Consider the following 17,808-nt stretch of genomic DNA (forward strand, 5'->3'; position numbering starts at 1 on the left):
GTGTGGAAATTAAGAGCCTGCGTGTGCTTGTGTGTGTGAATGTGTGCATTCGTGTTTGTGTGTGTGAGAGGCTGACTAATCCCTCCACAGAGCTGAAACGAGTTAAAAACACATCAAAGGGAAGCTTAACCTCTGTGAAACCTCACCGGGTTTTCAAGAACAACAAATGATCATTCTCCTCATTGTTTCCAGGGGGACTCTTTTCACCGCTGCGCCGCTGACTTTTCCCTCAGTCCTGGGAGTTTTCAACAAAAAAAAGAGCCTGTGGTTTCATTTTTAATGACTGTGCCATTTGGGTAAGTGTGTGTGTGTGTGTGTGTGTGTGTGCGTGCGTGCGTGCGTGCGTGCGTGCGAATATACGTGAGTGCACGCATGTGTGTTTGCACATAAAAAGGGGTATTTTTGAGTGTGACACGGCAAATGAGGAAAACCAAGCTAACAAGGGCATGCAGCTTTGCTCGAAATCATTAAAATGTACGACATCCTGACCAGCTATACAACAGCTATGTATATGCAGACACAATGAAGGATAATAATAAAAAAAAAAAAAGGTGGGTTTGCAAGATAGGTCCGGGGACACGGTGACAGTGAATGGCAAGATGAAGAAGCCAATTGTGGTCTGAGACCTGCTCTCCCCAGAATTTCTCATTATCACAGTGTAATAGTACTCTTTCTGTATACATTTAAATATCTGCATGCTTCCTCACCTTGTCTTTGCATGTGTGAATGAGCGCTGCTCTTGTTCAAATATTCTGAACATAAAAAGAGGCACGAGTCACCTGTAGATGTGCATGGAAAGATTTGGTGTGAGCGTCGTCCCGGCTTCTAAACCACATTTTAGATCATCTAATGTAATGATTTTGCTGCCGAGCAATGTAGTTACTCATGTCAACTTCCTTGTCTGACTCAGACGTCGTACAACATTTTAAGAATGACTAATTATGCAATACTACGGGTAGCATTGTGAGCCATTGTTACAGTACAAGCATCCCACTGGCAGAAATAAGATATTTTTGGCATATTGACATTTCAAAAGAAAATGGGGAGTTGTATAAAGCCGCACACAAATCTATCTGTTTTTATTTTTCTGTCACCACAACACGGGGGCTCAAACACAGTGACTGAGAGAAATCAATAAATATTTTTGAAAGTATAAAACAAAATATGCAACAACATCTACAATATTAAACAACTAATATACTCAATCACACGAGCGCACGCTCACCCACAGGCACTTAGAGAGAGAGAGACAGAAGCACGCAGACACATTATGTACTCACACACAAAGACACACTCCACGTTCACCGCAGTAGACGCGGGACACATGGCGCACAGCTGCAGCGTAATCAGAGCCTGTGTTACAGCCATTTACATCAACATGTGAGCCGTGTCTGTGGAAACCGATGATGTGCCGTCCTTCATTTATCTAAAGCAAGACTCATCTCCAGTGTGAGGCACATCTGCATTCACTGCTTTGTTCTGTTTAGTTCATTTATCCTATTTAAGTTTAATTAAACCAATTATTGTTCATCACAACTATTGGGAATTTTCTAAATAACTGCAGAAACAAAAAAATATTTGAGTGCTTAGTGCTACGGAACCGTTATGTAAAATTGCTAATGGCATAGGCTTGCGTTTGTTTCGAGTGCCGGAACATTTTAAAGACACAACCTATTGTCCGATTTTAAAGCTATCATTTCTATATGTGAACATTTTCTTGAAATAGATCTATTCATGGAATAATGGTAGCTATATAAGTACAGCTAAGGAAATTCCATCATTTGCTGCTTCTGGAGCCCCCCTCAGGCAAACAGAACCCAGGGACTTGACTTTGACCTGCAGGACATTAACCTCATACTGAGCATGCTCCCTGGTGAGGAGCCGAGGGTCAAACAGTCATGGCAGGTCAAAGTCTTCAGGGGGCTTCATTTGGCCAGATGCCAGCTTGTCCTCCCAGACCAAGCATCTTCCAGAGAGGCGGAGACAGCGCACTCTGCTGCCGGCCTAATCCCGAACGCTTCACCGAAGCCTGCGACTCACCTGGTCCCTCTACCCAACCTCCACTCAGCTCGGTTTGGGTTAGAATCCCATCGGTGTCCCTCATCACTGGGTCCAGAGGATGAGGGAGGCAGAGGGATGAGGGGAAGGAGGCTGAGAGAGGAGGAGGAGGAGGAGGAGGAGGGGGTGGGAACTAAGGGAGAGGGGGATGGAGGAGCAGCGCTGGGAGGTGGGAGGAGGCGGGAGCAGTCGCTCCACTTGTCTACGCTTGGACCTTTCCTCCTCCAGCTGCCTACGCAACTGCTTATTCTCCCCGCTGAGGATGTTTAACTACAGAGAGAGAAAGGGAAGGAAATGAGAGAGACGTATGCACAGAGGAAGACATCTACAGACAAAGAGATTAACAATATTCATATGCGGCTGTGAAACAGGTGGAGGGAATCGGGGTGATTTTGGGGGAAGTTTTTACAAACCTTAAATGTCACACTCTTTTAGTTAAATCAATCAAATTACAAAACTTCATTCAAAGTTACCAATAAATATCAACCATCAAAAGCGAACAGCTATCATGTTCATCAAGTAGCCGACATTCCATTATGGGCTTAATTCATCTTTCACAGTTGCTTTCATGCCTGTTGAAACAGAAATGCAAATGAGAAAATTGCGAGGAGGATTTTCAGGAGTGTATTGTGTTCACAGTTTGAAATGGTTGCAAGTGGGAGTCCTGCGACGGTGTAAATTTCTACATGAAAACAACCAATTTGAGCGATCATTAGAGGTCGATTTGACACAAAATCATCCGTGACACAAAACAAATCGCACATCATCAGAACATGATTGGGCTCCCTGAAACACAAATTACAGAATAGCTAAATTGAGGGTGTTTTATTTTTTGACAAGGACATTTGGGTAAAGGCGGGGAGGAGTGTGAGTTAAAAAGTATCTTTAAATGCAAAAAAAAAAAGAGAAAGCATTTGTATTTGTTGTAAAGCATGGTAATTATATGCAAAATGTGCCAGTCTAAAAATTGGAATAAGGCAGATAAAAGAGAGTAAAAGATTTGAAATAATGTATTTTTAGCTATGAGGTGGAGTAAAATAAGAAATTAAAGGACGCCCAGACAAAGAGACACATCGGGTAATGACAGTTGCACTCATCCACATCTGTTTTTTTAGTGTGTGTGTGTGTGTGTGTGTGTGTGTGTGTGTGTGTGTGTGTGTGTGTGTGTGTGTGTGTGTGTGTGTGTGTGTGTGTGTGTGTGTGTGTGTGTGTGTGTGTATGAATGCTGCGGTTAAAGAATGATGTCACATTGACATGTCTGGCCATGTGTGTGCATACAGCTGTGTGTGCCTGTGTGTGTGTGTGTGTGTGTGTGTGTGTGTGTGTGTGTGTGTGTGTGTGTGTGTGTGTGTGTGTGTGTGTGTGTGTGTGTGTGTGTGTGTGTGTGTGTGTGTGTGAAGGAGAGAGAAACAAAAACGGAGATGAGACAGACACATTTCCGGACGGTTCCGCTAACATTACCCGTCCAGACAGCACACACACACACACACACACACACACACACACACACACACACACACACACACACACACACACACACACACACACACACACACACACACACACACACACACACACACACACACACACACACACACACATGCTCAATAAATCTGAGCAAATGTAATACATCTGAGGGGTCTTAGGCTTAACCCTCGACGAGCTCAAGACATGTCGATGTGTCAAAACTATCATAAGACGCTTAAAGAGTATTTACCATTTTTCAACAGCCAAACATCCCACAATGTGTTCATTTTCTGTTATACCAAAAGCAATAGAATTTCCAGATGAAAAACACTGAGGTTGACATTTATAATTAACTTTATATTCAAGGGGACCTGTTTAATTTTCATCGTCTTTGGTAGCTCTGGATGCTTTTCTAATTGCAAGGGAGGGGGGTGAAATTAAAAATCACAGCTTGTCTCCTCAACCTTCACATACTGCGGGTGAATTGGTGTGCATATGTTTGGATGAAAGGGATGTGCGGATGTGTATGAGTAGGTGGGGTGGGGGGGAGAAAAGGGACAGACAGAAAGACACAGAGGGGGGTTGTTCTAATGCTGCTGCATGAGTGTGTTTCCACATTTTCATTTGTATAGCTCAGTTTCCATTCAAGTGTTTTAATGCAAATTACGAAAATTACTGAGCTAGAAAAGCGAAATAAAGACAGCAAACTTTGAGCGAATGTAAATTTGGTTCTTTTTGAATGGAGTTCTGGCTCATTTTGAGTGAGATAATCTGCCAACTCAAATCAAAAGTAAAAGTTTTGAGAATTGGAAATATTGCACAACACCTTCCCACCCTCTAGCGGAGGGTGTGCTAGAATATGGCCTCATGCATGTGTTTTTCATCTTCGTATGTAAGCATGAAACAACCTTGACATTAGCTGGAGAACAAAAGCCTCATGCTAATCACGTCTTGAAAGAATCTCATTTTTTTCCCCCCCTTTGTTGTTCATCTTCATCCCAGTTAATTTCGTGTGACATTTCAAAAGTTTGCATGAAATTAGCTTGACAGCTGGATTGAAATCATGCATATGCGCTCTGCAAAGCGCCTGTGGGTGAGCGAAAAAGCAGTTTGTGACCAGGAGTAAATAAGACTGATCCAAAGAGACACAGACATCATTTATAACCTAACGCCTTCCATGTACATCATTTCATTCAACTTGGTTACTGATATCTGTATGCTTGTGTGTGTGTGCGTGCGTGCAGATGTGCGTGTCCAGTGGAGAGTGAAGTGTTTGTAGCCTGTCCTTTCCTGACTGCTTGTACGTTAGTGTGTGTGTGTGTGTGTGTGTGTGTGTGTGTGTGTGTGTGTGTGTGTGTGTGTGTGTGTGTGTGTGTGTGCGCGCGCGTGCGTGTGTGTGTGTAGATTGTCCATGTTGGATCGATGTGTGTAATGATTCACACTAGAGACTAAGAGGTGCTATTACACACCTGACCTGTTAAACAACACCTTTCTCTTCTCTCTCTCTCTCTGTCTCTGCCTCGGCTCAACGTTCCTCCGTCTCAAACCCGCAGCTAATGTCATTTGCTTTTCACTGAGACGACACTACATTAAAACTTCAACAAGTACCAGCTTTTGTCACACCCCGTCAATCAGCGGGCCACTCCACAAACTAACAAAAGTCGGGTGAGCCGTTCCCTAAGCCCCGGAGTTTTGGAGAACTGAGGGGGCTGAAGACTACTTTTGATTTGTCTCTCCTTTGGTGATTTGTTGACTCTTGTGAAGTTCAACACAGTAAAAAATGTCAGCTTTTCCCAAGAATATTCCTCTGTGTTTTTTCCCCCACATTGTTTTATCACAGCGGGCCATTTCCCTATGCTGTCATGGAGAGATCAGCACGGCTGTATTGATATACATCTCTCTCTCAGTTCCATGAAAGGGAAATCATTTACCAGTGGAAAGAAACGTCACTGCTTTTCCCCGATACGATTTGTCCCCCCCCCTCCCCTCCCTTCCCCACACCACACACACACCCCCACCCCGCTGCCGACTTTTCACTTTTATCGTAGGAAGAGGAAATGGATGTCTGTGTGTGCCTCTGTGTAAGTGCGGGGTGTGTGTTTGAAGTTGGACGCATGAAAGCTTCCTCTTCTGTGTGAGCTCAACAGCAGGTGGGCCGGTGTGTTGGGTGTGTGTTTGTATCTGTCGGGTAAAAGGACTGTCAGGACCTGGTGTGTGTGTGTGTGTGTGTGTGTGTGTGTGTGTGTGTGTGTGTGTGTGTGTGTGTGTGTGTGTGTGTGTGTGTGTGTGTGTGTGTGTGTGTGTGTGTGTGTGTGTGTGTGTGTGTGTGTGTGTGTACGTGCTCTTACTTGTTGATTTAGCATTCCGATGGCCTCCAGGTTGCTTTGCAGTCTGGTCTGCATGTCTTCGATTTTGCTGAGGTTTTGAACAACACAACCCTTCTTCTCCATGCTGCAACACAAGTGTATGCACACACAAACAAAGGTACATGAGAAATTACTTTAAAGTAGTATTAGTAGTTTAAGAAAACAGAAAGAGTAAAACTTTGTTTTCCAGCTTTTGCTTGAAGCTGGCTAATGCGTAGTTTACCCTAAAAAGCATATTAAGTATTGTATTTTTGTACAATGATATATGTTTGCCTGACAAAACAGTTTCAATCAAATGTACTCGAAAATCTGGAGCATAAAGAAGTTGCCGTACATCGTCTTCGTTATAACCATCTTCATTAGAACTTATTACTAAACTCAAAGATGGGTGAACAAATGGGTTCCAGAAATCATTAAATTATATAAGAAAGTGCATATAAAACAGAGAAAAAACACAAAAAACTAAAACAAAACGAACGCAAGCGCAGCCAGGGAACATTAAGAGTACAAGAAGCCATTTAAGATTTTAACTGTTTATTAAAACCGTTTTGGGAAATGACAAACAAATGCTAGGGTCTCCTATCTTCAGACCCAGGGCTGACTAAGGAATGTCTATTAAATTAACGACGGTGGATAATGGTGCTCTGTACGGGCTGAAGAGCTTGCTGCCCCCGCTTTACGCTCTTTCTTTCATGCCCCAGTGAACCTGTCCAGTTAGCATTCGCAAAAAACCTTCTAAATACTTTATTGGAGACTTCTTAGCCCATTAAAGTACCACTGTACCTCGCCAATGTTAATTTTCTTGTAAAAGAGCAAGCTGGGATTTTCTATCAGAGCAGCGGATGGGAAGACAGTCCCGTTTTGCTTCAGTTGAGAAGATGCATGCACTCATCAAAACACTTATAAATGGCATCATTGTTCCTGTAGATGTGTGTGTGTGTGTGTGTGTGTGTGTGTGTGTGTGTGTGTGTGTGTGTGTGTGTGTGTGTGTGTGTGTGTGTGTGTGTGTGTGTGTGTGTGTGTGTGTGTGTGTGGGGGGGGGGGGGCAGACAAACTTTGTCTTTTGCCCTTATTAGTCACAACTTAAAACATTTAAGATCACAGATGTCACTTGAGGGAGACGTTACTATATTAAGTGACATTTTTGTCCATTAGTAAAGAGACTCAGCACGTATTAGTAACCATCTATGGTAAACCTCAACCAAACACAATAACAAAATAAATGTGACGAGCTGCAGAAAAATATTATCAAGTGTACCCCGACAATTCTTTGATTGAAAAAGAAGAATAAAAACATACCCAGTAGTGAAGTGCGGAGGTGGTATAGTTGCTCATGTGCAGTGCTATAAGGACTTTAAAGACGGGAAACGATCCAGTGATTGAATGGACCAATCAAATCACTGTTTCAGTCATACGTTAAATATAAATATAAATATATTTAGATCACATGCATATTTGTGATTAGTTTGACCAAGTATTTAAAACAGAATGAAAACATATCCATACATACAGCAGCTGACAGAAGATATTCTGAATCCCTGCCCATTAGCCAATTTCCATTTTTTGGGGAAGAAACCTCATTTCCTGACATTTATAAACTGAGCATAATTGCAACTGACCCTTGCAGATCTTTTAATTTCACACCATAATGATGATACAAAGAACATTAATAAGAAAAATGCTGCAATTTCCTTTGATCTTTGAAATTGCAAATGCCATTTAGAAGATGAGTTCCATGAGTTTCTGTCGCTACACTGAGAAAAACAAGAGGAATAAACTTTAAACACAAGCCAACTCCATAAAAAGCCAAAGCGCCACATCTACACAGATTCTTCAAATGATTTAAACTCTGTCCTCGATGGTAATGTGGTCTTCAGCACATCATGAATCATCACTGCTGCAGAGACAACAGTGTGAGATTTATGCACTCGACGTGAGAAGGCAGCGATGTGCTGAGCGCTTGGCATGACGCCCGTGTAAACATGTGTTCCTGTGTTTACACGCAAACACGGATGTGTGTAATTAGCGGCCTAACCCAATCAGTGTGTGTATAATTACAGTCATTAGTGTCAAAGCCAAGCGCCTGTGCTCTCTAAACCAGGCAATAAACTACACGGTTCCTCTCTTGCTCCAATCGCACTCATCTTTCTTATTTACTGCTCTCATTTAGCTGTAAATTTTATGCAAGACTTGACTCTCTTCTTACACGGCCTCCTTCTTATCGCCTCGTTCTGTTTCTCTGTCACTTTAGTTCTCCGTGTTTGTACAAATCCTCTGCTGTGATCACTGGCTGCTCTTAATTGGAAGCACATCGTTAGTGGTGCAACTGATGAAGCCTGATGCTTTATGAGCGCGTTCCCCACACGGCTCGTGTCAGACAGCCACTGAGGCAGCGCTGCCAGAAGCAAACAGCATCAATCTCTTCTTCCGCCACTCGCTGCATTTCAATGTGAACTGGCATTTTCACATATACTTTGATACACCAGAGGTGAAACGTGAACTATCTTTATTAGTCATTGAATTAACTGGATACCGGAGTGTAATTGCTGCTATGAAACAAACTAAGATTTTTGAATTTTTGTCTGTTTTGCACGGCATTTGGATTTGACAGCAATCTATTGTACATATTGCTTTACAGCATAAGCACTGCTCCATTGCACACACAGGAACCATTTTTGCATTGGCGGCATTTGTCCCCTTTTATTAAACATTACTGGAGGAAAGCGATGGCGGGAGCAGCATCCAGACACACTATGCTACATATAGCACCTTGGAGAGAGGTGCTAGACGCATTGGACATGAACCATGTTCTGTGAGGTTTTAATGGGGCTGTTAATTGACACCAAGACAGTCAAGATCGTGTTTTTACTGTGCAAAAGGAATTACAACATATTTAAGCGATGAAGGCTAGAAATTCTTTCATTTTCCCTCTTTTATATTATGAATGCAATCATTTACATAAGAACTGCCATCTTTGCTTTGGAGCTTGAACCACCAATATGACTAAAAGGACCTTGAGGCAAATGGACTGCATTTATATAGTGCTTTTTTTTTTTACCTTAATGAACAAAGGGCTTTACAATTGGCCCTCTCATTCACCCATTAACGTTCTCACACTGATGGCTGTGGAGATGCCATGCAAGGCGTTGGCCTAAACACCAGAAGCAACCTGGTGGTTCAGTGCCAAAGGACACTTGAAATATGGACAGGAGGAGCCAGTGATCAAACCAACAACTCAGTGGTTAGTGGACAATCTGCTCTACCTCCTCAGCAACATCACCACTATGAGATTCTCTTCTTATTATTGTTTCCGAGGTACAACAATTCACTTTTTACTCCAGATTTTAAGCCAACATGGACAAGAAGTATTTAAAGTGCTAGGAAGGGAAATGTATATTTGAACATCTACAACTCCATGACATCTGGACGACTCCAACTGCTGAGGAGGATTACGGGAACAGCTACTGAAAGGATTGGGAAAGATGTGATCTAGAACGCAGTTATAGTCTTTTTTTTTTTTTTTTTTTTTTTTTTACTGTAATGGAGATGTGCTTCCTGTCGAAACATCGGGTGCTGCCCTTTATTAAAAAGCTCCTCTTATATCTACAGTACGTGCTCCAGATCTGATCCAGCCTCAGCTGCTCCGTCTGTTAAGGCACGGATTTTAGCTGCAAGGTGGCAGACGTTTGGAGATTCCCTCATCCTTAAGCTACTAGATGGATCATGTAGTGACATCTTTTTTTTTCGAAAGTATTAAAAAGATGCTCTAAACTGCAGTAACATTGTTATACAAGTTCTTACACCTGTCAGAGGAAGAGAAGGGTTGCAAACAAATGTCAACAAAGTATAAATAATCAATAAAAACTAGTTCTTACATAGTTTTATGTGGCATTTCTTTAAAATTTAGTTCTAGGCACTTGTTACTTTACTATACCAACTTTTATAATTTAAACATTCCAGCGGCTTGGAGAGGATTTTACCAATCTGTCTAATCTATCTAATATCATTTCTATCCTCTCCATTCTTCTTCTCCTCACCATTCAGCGTGCTTTTATTTGCACAAAATAGCATTTCCAATGGGAAGCCTTCATGCTCAAGCTGCTTTAGAGGAGGAGGCCAGGTAATCATGGTAAATTTCTTTAATAAAGGCATATCTAATGATAAAACCTTCATACCGCGTTGATTGCTGTCATTGATAGTGACAGTGGAGAGACACTTTTAAGATATCCCCTTTGCCACCAGTAATGAAATTTATACACTGAATGTATATAGCTGCCATGGAAATATCATGACATATCTGTTGCCTTATATAATTTTCATACATATGGCATTTTGGGTAGTTGAGTGTGTGTGTGTGGGGGGGGGGGGAATAATGAAATGAAATAAATTAAGAATCCTCCTAATAAAGAAAAAGGGGGGAGATGAAAAAAAAAAAAGGAAGAACAGAGAATGGATGGGGAGACACTATGGAAGAGGCTTTCATTCACTGTTTTTATCTCGTTCCGTGTTATTATAGTCGCTCAATCAAAACCTCTCTTATGCATACATCTATATGAACTGCCTCTCTTGCTCTGTCCCTCTCTCTTGCTCATTCGCAATTATGAGGGAAAGACAAAGAAAAGCGATTCATCTTTCTGTCGTGGCCCCTTAATGATATCATTAAAATGACTGACAGCTTTGAATAGCATTGGAAAACCTACCCCAGTCAAAACAAATCTGATCCGTTTTGGAAACAGCGGCTGGTGGTTCGTTAGGGGAGGGGTGCAACATGAGTGTGTGAAATGGGGTGAGGTTGGGAAGGGAGGTGCAAGGGGGGCTGTTAATGAGGGAGACCTTAGGGGGTCACGCTGGGGATATGGGGAGTACTGCTGCAGGCAGGTGCCCCTACAAACACCCGCTCCTAAACGCACACACCCTCCTTTCTCACTTCCATCCTACACCCAATCCCATCTGTGCCACATTCATTTTCATTGCCTTAATGAACATAATAAATATGTCTCCTCTCTATTGATGAATGCTATTTGACAGCCATGGGGGTGGCATCAGGAGAGGATGGGCACTTGATTGGAGTGTAATCATTGTTAAAGGCCCAGCATGAATAACACACTCAGATTAAAGAAGAGACATAACACACACGCGCATACACACACATACAAGTACGCACAGGTGGCCAGGCCCACGGGGTGTTTCATTCACAACTTGGCACTCCTGCTGCTATTATCATCATCAGCTTTGTTCCGGGCGGGATTGCATGTGAAAGAGGGAAACACGGTGGGCAAGGTTTTTGTTGGACGCGAATGCTAAACTTTGATCTGTTGGTGAATGCATACGAAATGTATTCGCTTAAATGCATGGACACACACACACACACACACACACACACACACACACACACACACACACACACACACACACACACACACACACACACACACACACACACACACACACACACACACACACACACACACACACACACACACACACACACGAAGATGACTCACGTTTTCCCGTCTTGTTGGTTTCCCCAGTCTCGGACCCGGGACTGCAATCAATTACAACATGAGAAAACAAACCTGTTTATGATCAACTCGCTTTTTTCTCTTCCTATTTGTAGTTCCACGCTTTTCCACTCTGCACTTGTTCACCTTGAAGCGCTCCATGTCTCTCTCATTCTCATCCACGGCATCTTTCAGTCTCTTTACCTCCGCCTTCAATGTGTCATTAGCCTCCTGGAGGTGCCTGACAAAGGGACGGAAATGCGGAGAAATATACATAGAGAGGAAGACACAGAGAACAACACACAACTATTATCATCAAGGGACTTTTGTTAACATGGCAGCGAAAAATATTCTGGCACACAACAGCAGCAGTGCCAGCATTTCTCTCTTTCCAGAGCAGCCTTTAACCAGCTGTTCAGACATTATCTCTGGCACACAAACACACACGTATCATCATCCGTTATAATGAAATGCTTTTCCCACAGCCATTTATCACTTGTGGCTATTTATTTCAGTATTTTGTTATGTCACAAATTCTCCTGAACTATTAAAAGAAATCTGAAATTATTCTATTATGGGAGAGGAAGTGGATTTTCCCCATTTATGGATTATCGAGGAAGGGTGATGAGTATGAAGAGGAATCCTACAATGAGATATTATCTCTCCTTGCCAGTGTGTTCAGGGTGTATGAAGTCCTGCTACATGTTACCATAACAAAAACATTAAAACATAACACGCACGCCAGACGCACACCCACACCCACACACACACACACACACACACACACAGTGTAAATTGAGATAGATGAAGAAGCAAACACAGATGCTGCTGGGTTGTGGGATGTATGGCACTGTAGGGGGGGCATCACAGAAGATGGCTAGACATCTTTGATATCTGGTAAGAGGAATATGTCACGCCTCTCTGTGTGTGTGTGTGTGTGTGTGTGTGTGTGTGTGTGTGTGTGTGTGTGTGTGTGTGTGTGTGTGTGTGCGTGCGTGCGTGCGTGCGTGCGTGCGTGCGTGCGTGTGAGTGAAAGAGCCATGATGATGCACACATGCAGAAGGAGGAAGGTGTGAGTATGTCAGAAGTCCACGTGAATGACTCCACACACACTCCGTACACACACGACATGCATCGAAACACAATGAGAAACTGTCTCTCCCCCAACCAGCTTTAGTCGTCTTTCCTAAACAAACAGTGTGCAGGGTTGAGACACATAACCCAAAGAAATTCTGTTACTAATACATCACTTCCGGATATACTTACTCTTTCTCTTCGGTGACAATGAGCAGCACCTTGTTTTGGGCCTTCATCTGGGCAGAGAAGCTCTCATTGGAAGACCTGAAAGACAAATTTATGATATCAAACACTTATGAATCAAAAGTCTTTGGCTATCCTCTGCAGTGTTGCTCAAGAAAAACAAGACATTTAAAGAGAAAGAAAGACATTCAAAGAAAAGTTTAAAAAAAATTACATTCAAAAGCACTACAATATTCAGCTGTTTATATTGATGTATTTATATTTAATATTTTGTAAATTATGTGTTGTTTCTTAGACTAATTTCTGTCTGTTGATCCAACAGACAAATACATACACTACACACGACACGACACGACACGACACGACACGACACGACACGACACTAGGAAGTTGCAAGTTTTCATTATGAAGGAAAGGCTGAGAACTTGCTTACCTTATTACTTAATTTCAGAGCTCTTTATATGAATTTGTAAATATTAAAACAAAACATCATGTTGGGAAGGTGTTCATACTTTTGATCAGTGACCCAGAGGTTGACATTACTCATGACCAGCTGGCTCTCACGACGAAGGTTTGCATTGTCAGACCGCATCCCCTCCACCTCTGACCGGAGTGTGTTCACCTGCAACACATAGTCAAGTATTATCCATCACAGAGTTAACTGTTGTATTACAAATGGCAAACATACAAAATATTGTGTTGATTTTTCAGGTTTTCCCGCTAATTAAACATTTCCACACTGTAAATATAATACCCTTTTCTCTATTTTCTGACTGGATCACTGGAGAAGAACAACTGACCCCAAAAAGACCAGCGTTAATTACATGCATATTTTCCAAATGGTTTGAGGCTTAAAAATAGTATAATATAATAGAAAATATTAACGTCATACACTGGTTTTACACATTTATATGGCCTTTAAGTCTCTCCCTCACTTACACTAACTCACACCGGCACACTCACACACACAAATACATACATCATATTCATTATTAATGTGGGGTAGAGGCGGCCAAAAGGTGTGATTAAAGAAAGGTGAAAAGGGAATAAGTGAGGCTCTAGTAAAAGGCAAGGCAAAGCAAGGGTGAAAATAAATGTCAAAAATAGAGCATAATAGCAACACAAGAGAAAAATTTGGTAAATGGAGAATAATTGGGGATGAAAGAGATGGCATTTGCAGACACAGGTATTAATAGCAAGGTGAGATATTAGGCAATGGAAGAGGAGAGATGGAGGATGGGGGAGAGCAGAGGCAGACTGGAGACAAGATTGGAGGAAGGAGAAGATGGGTGTGGGGTGAAAACAGGGACTGCATGGCACTGGCCAAACTGCTGACTTTTCCATTCGGCTTATCAGTCAGGACCTTTCCAGGCCTAAACTCTGGGGACCCTGACATATTACCCTTATCGCCATAGAAACACCTTGATATACCATACCATCTTTCCACAAAGATTTGGGCAAACATTAAAAAAAGTTTCCAATATGTGGACCATGATTTAAGTGTGTAAAAATGTCAAATGATTAACCCAAAATGTCAAAATATCAACTGCTGGTGGGAGATGAATCATGTACGATGTGCATGTGTGTGTGTGTGTGTGTGTGTGTGTGTGTGTGTGTGTGTGTGTGTGTGTGTGTGTGTGTGTGTGTGTGTGTGTGTGTGTGTGTGTGTGTGTGTTTGTTTGTGTATTTTGAATATCATACGTATACCAAAATATTTTCCTGTTGATGTGTATCTGGAAAACACCACAGAAGTAAATGTAGAATAAATATATTAGGACAGGTGATTCTGTTAATGCACAGTTGAATACAAATATAGCTGTTTTTATTCCCAAAAAAATTAATGACAGCAAAAAGTGGGAAAATTATGAAAACTTCAAAATAAAACATGGATGAATTGTCTATAGTGTTCATAACTGCTGTGTCTGCTTGCCGATGTTGGTGACTTTACAGTGTTAGTATATTTTTCAAACACCTTTGGCCTACAGTCAAATGGGTTCCAGGACTTGTGCATCCCCTCACTTTTGAACTGCAAACAACATGCTTTTAGCTGCCTCGGGTCAAAAGTTTGTAATTTATTTATGAATGTATCTAACAGAAGTCCGTCTTTAATGTCTGAACCACATCAGCCCTGGGCTACAGAGGGGCCAGCCAGTTCAAAAGTTTACGAGTTCAAAAGCTGATGAATTTTTCCTGCACGCACCATGAAAAGAATAGATACAACAACAAAGACAACACAGCGGTTTTTTCTTGGGTTCTTTTGCAACGAAATGTAAAATTGAATGTTAAAACTTGCCACAACAAACTAATGTCACAGTGTATCAGCTATCTAAAGCTGATGCGAATAAATAGACATACTCAAGACTTGACTGCCAGACATGTGACTTGTGCATCCTCAGAAATCTCAATAATGTCAAACAATGTTGTTGCAAATGAACAGGCCTCCTTAAGGGTAAAAAAAAAAAAAAAAAAGGTTGTGAGGATGATAGTGACGCAATCAATCATTCAAATGTTATAACATGATTAAGGATGGGTAGCATTTCCACAGCAAGGAGGGAAAAAAAAACCTATGAGGACAATGAAATTACACCAAGCCAATCATTACATGTTGAAGAATAAACTGAGTCATGGTATGAATTTATCAGCAGTGGAATACATCTTGTGAATCCCATTGTTTATGATTTCATTTCTGTTCATGTCTCGTGCATTGACCCAGTTTCATGTGAAGGAAGTTCTGTTGAACTTAATGCCCGTATTAACACACCATCATTAATTATATACACAAAAAAATATCAAACCATCCTATTCAAAAGCTACGAAAAAAAAAGAAAGAACCAGCACTCACGACGAGTCCGCACACACCTACACAAGCACGAGCGTACACACACATGCACAGACTGGCAGAATGTGTGGCATGCTGTAATGACAGTAATTACCTGTGGTCTCACATTAACATCTCCCTCCTGACTGTCTGACTGGCTCGGCTGGTGGAGGGATGTAAATCGCAGCACAAGTCTGATGTTGTGATTAGGACTAAATTACACATCATCACTCTGTTTCCACCAGTGTCAAGGGAGCCAGAGAAAGGGTGTGTGAGGAAGAGGGGGAGAGTGTGCCAGAGAGAGAGGGAGAGAGAGAGAGAGAGAGAGAGAGAGAGAGAGAGAGAGAGAAGGACTTTTAGAGAAAAAGGGAAAGGGACAAGGAGGTGCGATTGCAAGACGGGGGAGGAGTAAAGTAGCACACCTGCTTAACATTTAGATTGGTTTTGTTGCACAAATATTTTAGTAGATGATGGGGGCTAAAAGGGGCAACAAAATGCATTTATAACCAAGTTTGGTGATACCACTTGTCCTCTCAGGTGCATGCTACAGAATTTGAGTTGACGACTGCGGCGCTGCTGAAGGATTTGGAATCTTTACAGCTGCTGCACCAGTATTTATCATTTTGATTTATTCGATCAAAATAAGGCCGACTTGTCCAGTCCACGGCCCACACTCTTCATTGCCAATAGCTACAAGATGGACTTTCAGGACTCACACTATTTAATTTTTTTTTTTTTTTTATCTGAACTTATACATCTGAATGAACTTGTAAACTATAAAGCATACCTGCAGAGAGAAAAAAAGAAAATGATTGTGGGGACTTTAGCAGTTAATGGATTTTCCATCTTTTCTATTCTCCATGGAGCTGTGGACTCGTATCACATTGCACATTAGCTGTACAGGACAAAAGTGCATTTACCAAAATGTCAAAGGTCGTGGGATAAACATGATTCAAAGACGACTTTTCAGGGTAAAGAGGGGAACATGAAAATGAGTATAAAATCAGAAACAGATAGCCTAGTTGTTGCTTCTACCGCCATCAAACCGCCAGAGCCAAATATGAGCCATTACTCGGTTCCACTCAGCTCATCAGAGCACATCCTCTCATCAAATTAATGAACACATTTATTGTTAAACACGTTTTTATAAAACATTCATTCATTCTGTCTAATTAAAAGACCCAACAGGCCTGACATCACTTAAATATGCATACTTATCACTCACATGGTCTGAATTAAAGATCTACAAGCGTGTGTGTGTGTGTGTGTGTGTGTGTGTGTGTGTGTGTGTGTGTGTGTGTGTGTGTGTGTGTGTGTGTGTGTGTGTGTGTGTGTGTGTGTGTGTGTGTGTGTGTGTGTGTGTGTGTGTACTGTATGGGTGCACGTATGATAGCAAAAGAGAAAGAGGCTGCCCAAAGCAGGTCTTCTCACTCTAGGCTTAATGGTGGTAATCATGGCGTGACCCAACATTAAGACTGTGTGTGCATGTGTTTGTGTGTGTCCCACTCTCCCTAATGGTGACGATGATGACATGTTCTCCATTAGACTAGTCAGTGGGCCACAGCAGATCTAGCATATTAATGATGCTGATGATGGCTTCTTTAATTACCTTCGTCTGCTGCTGCATGGCCTGACTCCTTTTCCCCGATTCCTTTCATCACACACTCTCCTACACATGCTGCTGGGTTGTTTATCAGTGGCTGCTGCCATTACTGAAATCCCCTATCTTGCATCTAGCCTGCATGAGCACAGCTACATCCCCAGCTTTAGTAGAAGTTTCTTAACTTCTCAGCTTATGGCACACAAAGAATGGATTGGACCAAATTCAGTTGATAGGTCTGCGTTTGTATAATATCAAATACCTCAAAATACATATTACTCCACAGATCTGGCACATGGTAGGATGAGCTAGTTCTTGTGGCTGAAGTAGCGTAGCAGGACTACTGAAGAAAAGATGTGAATAGTGTTGTGGAGCTTCTAAGAGAGTGATATCTCAATCAATAGAAAGCTACAAAATGTGTTCTGGATTTGAAGGATTCCCATTTGGCACACTGGCTGACGTTTTGTTGTCTAGGTGACCAGCCTGCAAAAATGCTTAGCTGACAGCAGCAATTTAAAAAGAACCATTTTAAGTTTGAATGGTGGCTTTATTGTTTAGCGATGAGCTGATGCAGCACGAGTTTGGAAAAACACTATACCCTGATTTGAATAACTGTAACCTACATTATGTACATAGCTTTTTCCTTCAGTGTTTACAGAACCTTTGTCATGTCAGAAAATAAATGAATATGTAGTGGTACAAGGAATCTATAAATATTTAATTATTTTGTCCAATGTG

General features: G+C 41.7%; 1 protein-coding gene across 1 annotated transcript in view; it reads right to left on the bottom strand.

The window, feature by feature from the left end:
• Positions 1-784: 784 nt before the first annotated feature.
• Positions 785-17,808, bottom strand: part of LOC138624954 (golgin subfamily A member 6-like protein 25) — a 49,463-nt gene continuing 32,439 nt past the window's right edge. The window contains exons 15-20 of the mRNA XM_069705552.1: positions 13,165-13,274; positions 12,659-12,733; positions 11,540-11,633; positions 11,396-11,436; positions 5,874-5,976; positions 785-2,328 (exon numbers count right to left, since the gene is read on the bottom strand). Of these exons, the coding sequence (XP_069561653.1) occupies positions 2,104-2,328; positions 5,874-5,976; positions 11,396-11,436; positions 11,540-11,633; positions 12,659-12,733; positions 13,165-13,274 (648 nt within the window). The 3' untranslated portion in view covers positions 785-2,103. The remainder of the gene's footprint in view (positions 2,329-5,873; positions 5,977-11,395; positions 11,437-11,539; positions 11,634-12,658; positions 12,734-13,164; positions 13,275-17,808) is intronic.

This window comes from Brachyistius frenatus, unplaced genomic scaffold, assembly GCF_029030835.1.
Source record: "Brachyistius frenatus isolate BFR_SWC_R1_liver_20210118 unplaced genomic scaffold, ASM2903083v1 Contig_57, whole genome shotgun sequence".
Taxonomy (NCBI): Eukaryota; Metazoa; Chordata; class Actinopteri; family Embiotocidae; genus Brachyistius; species Brachyistius frenatus.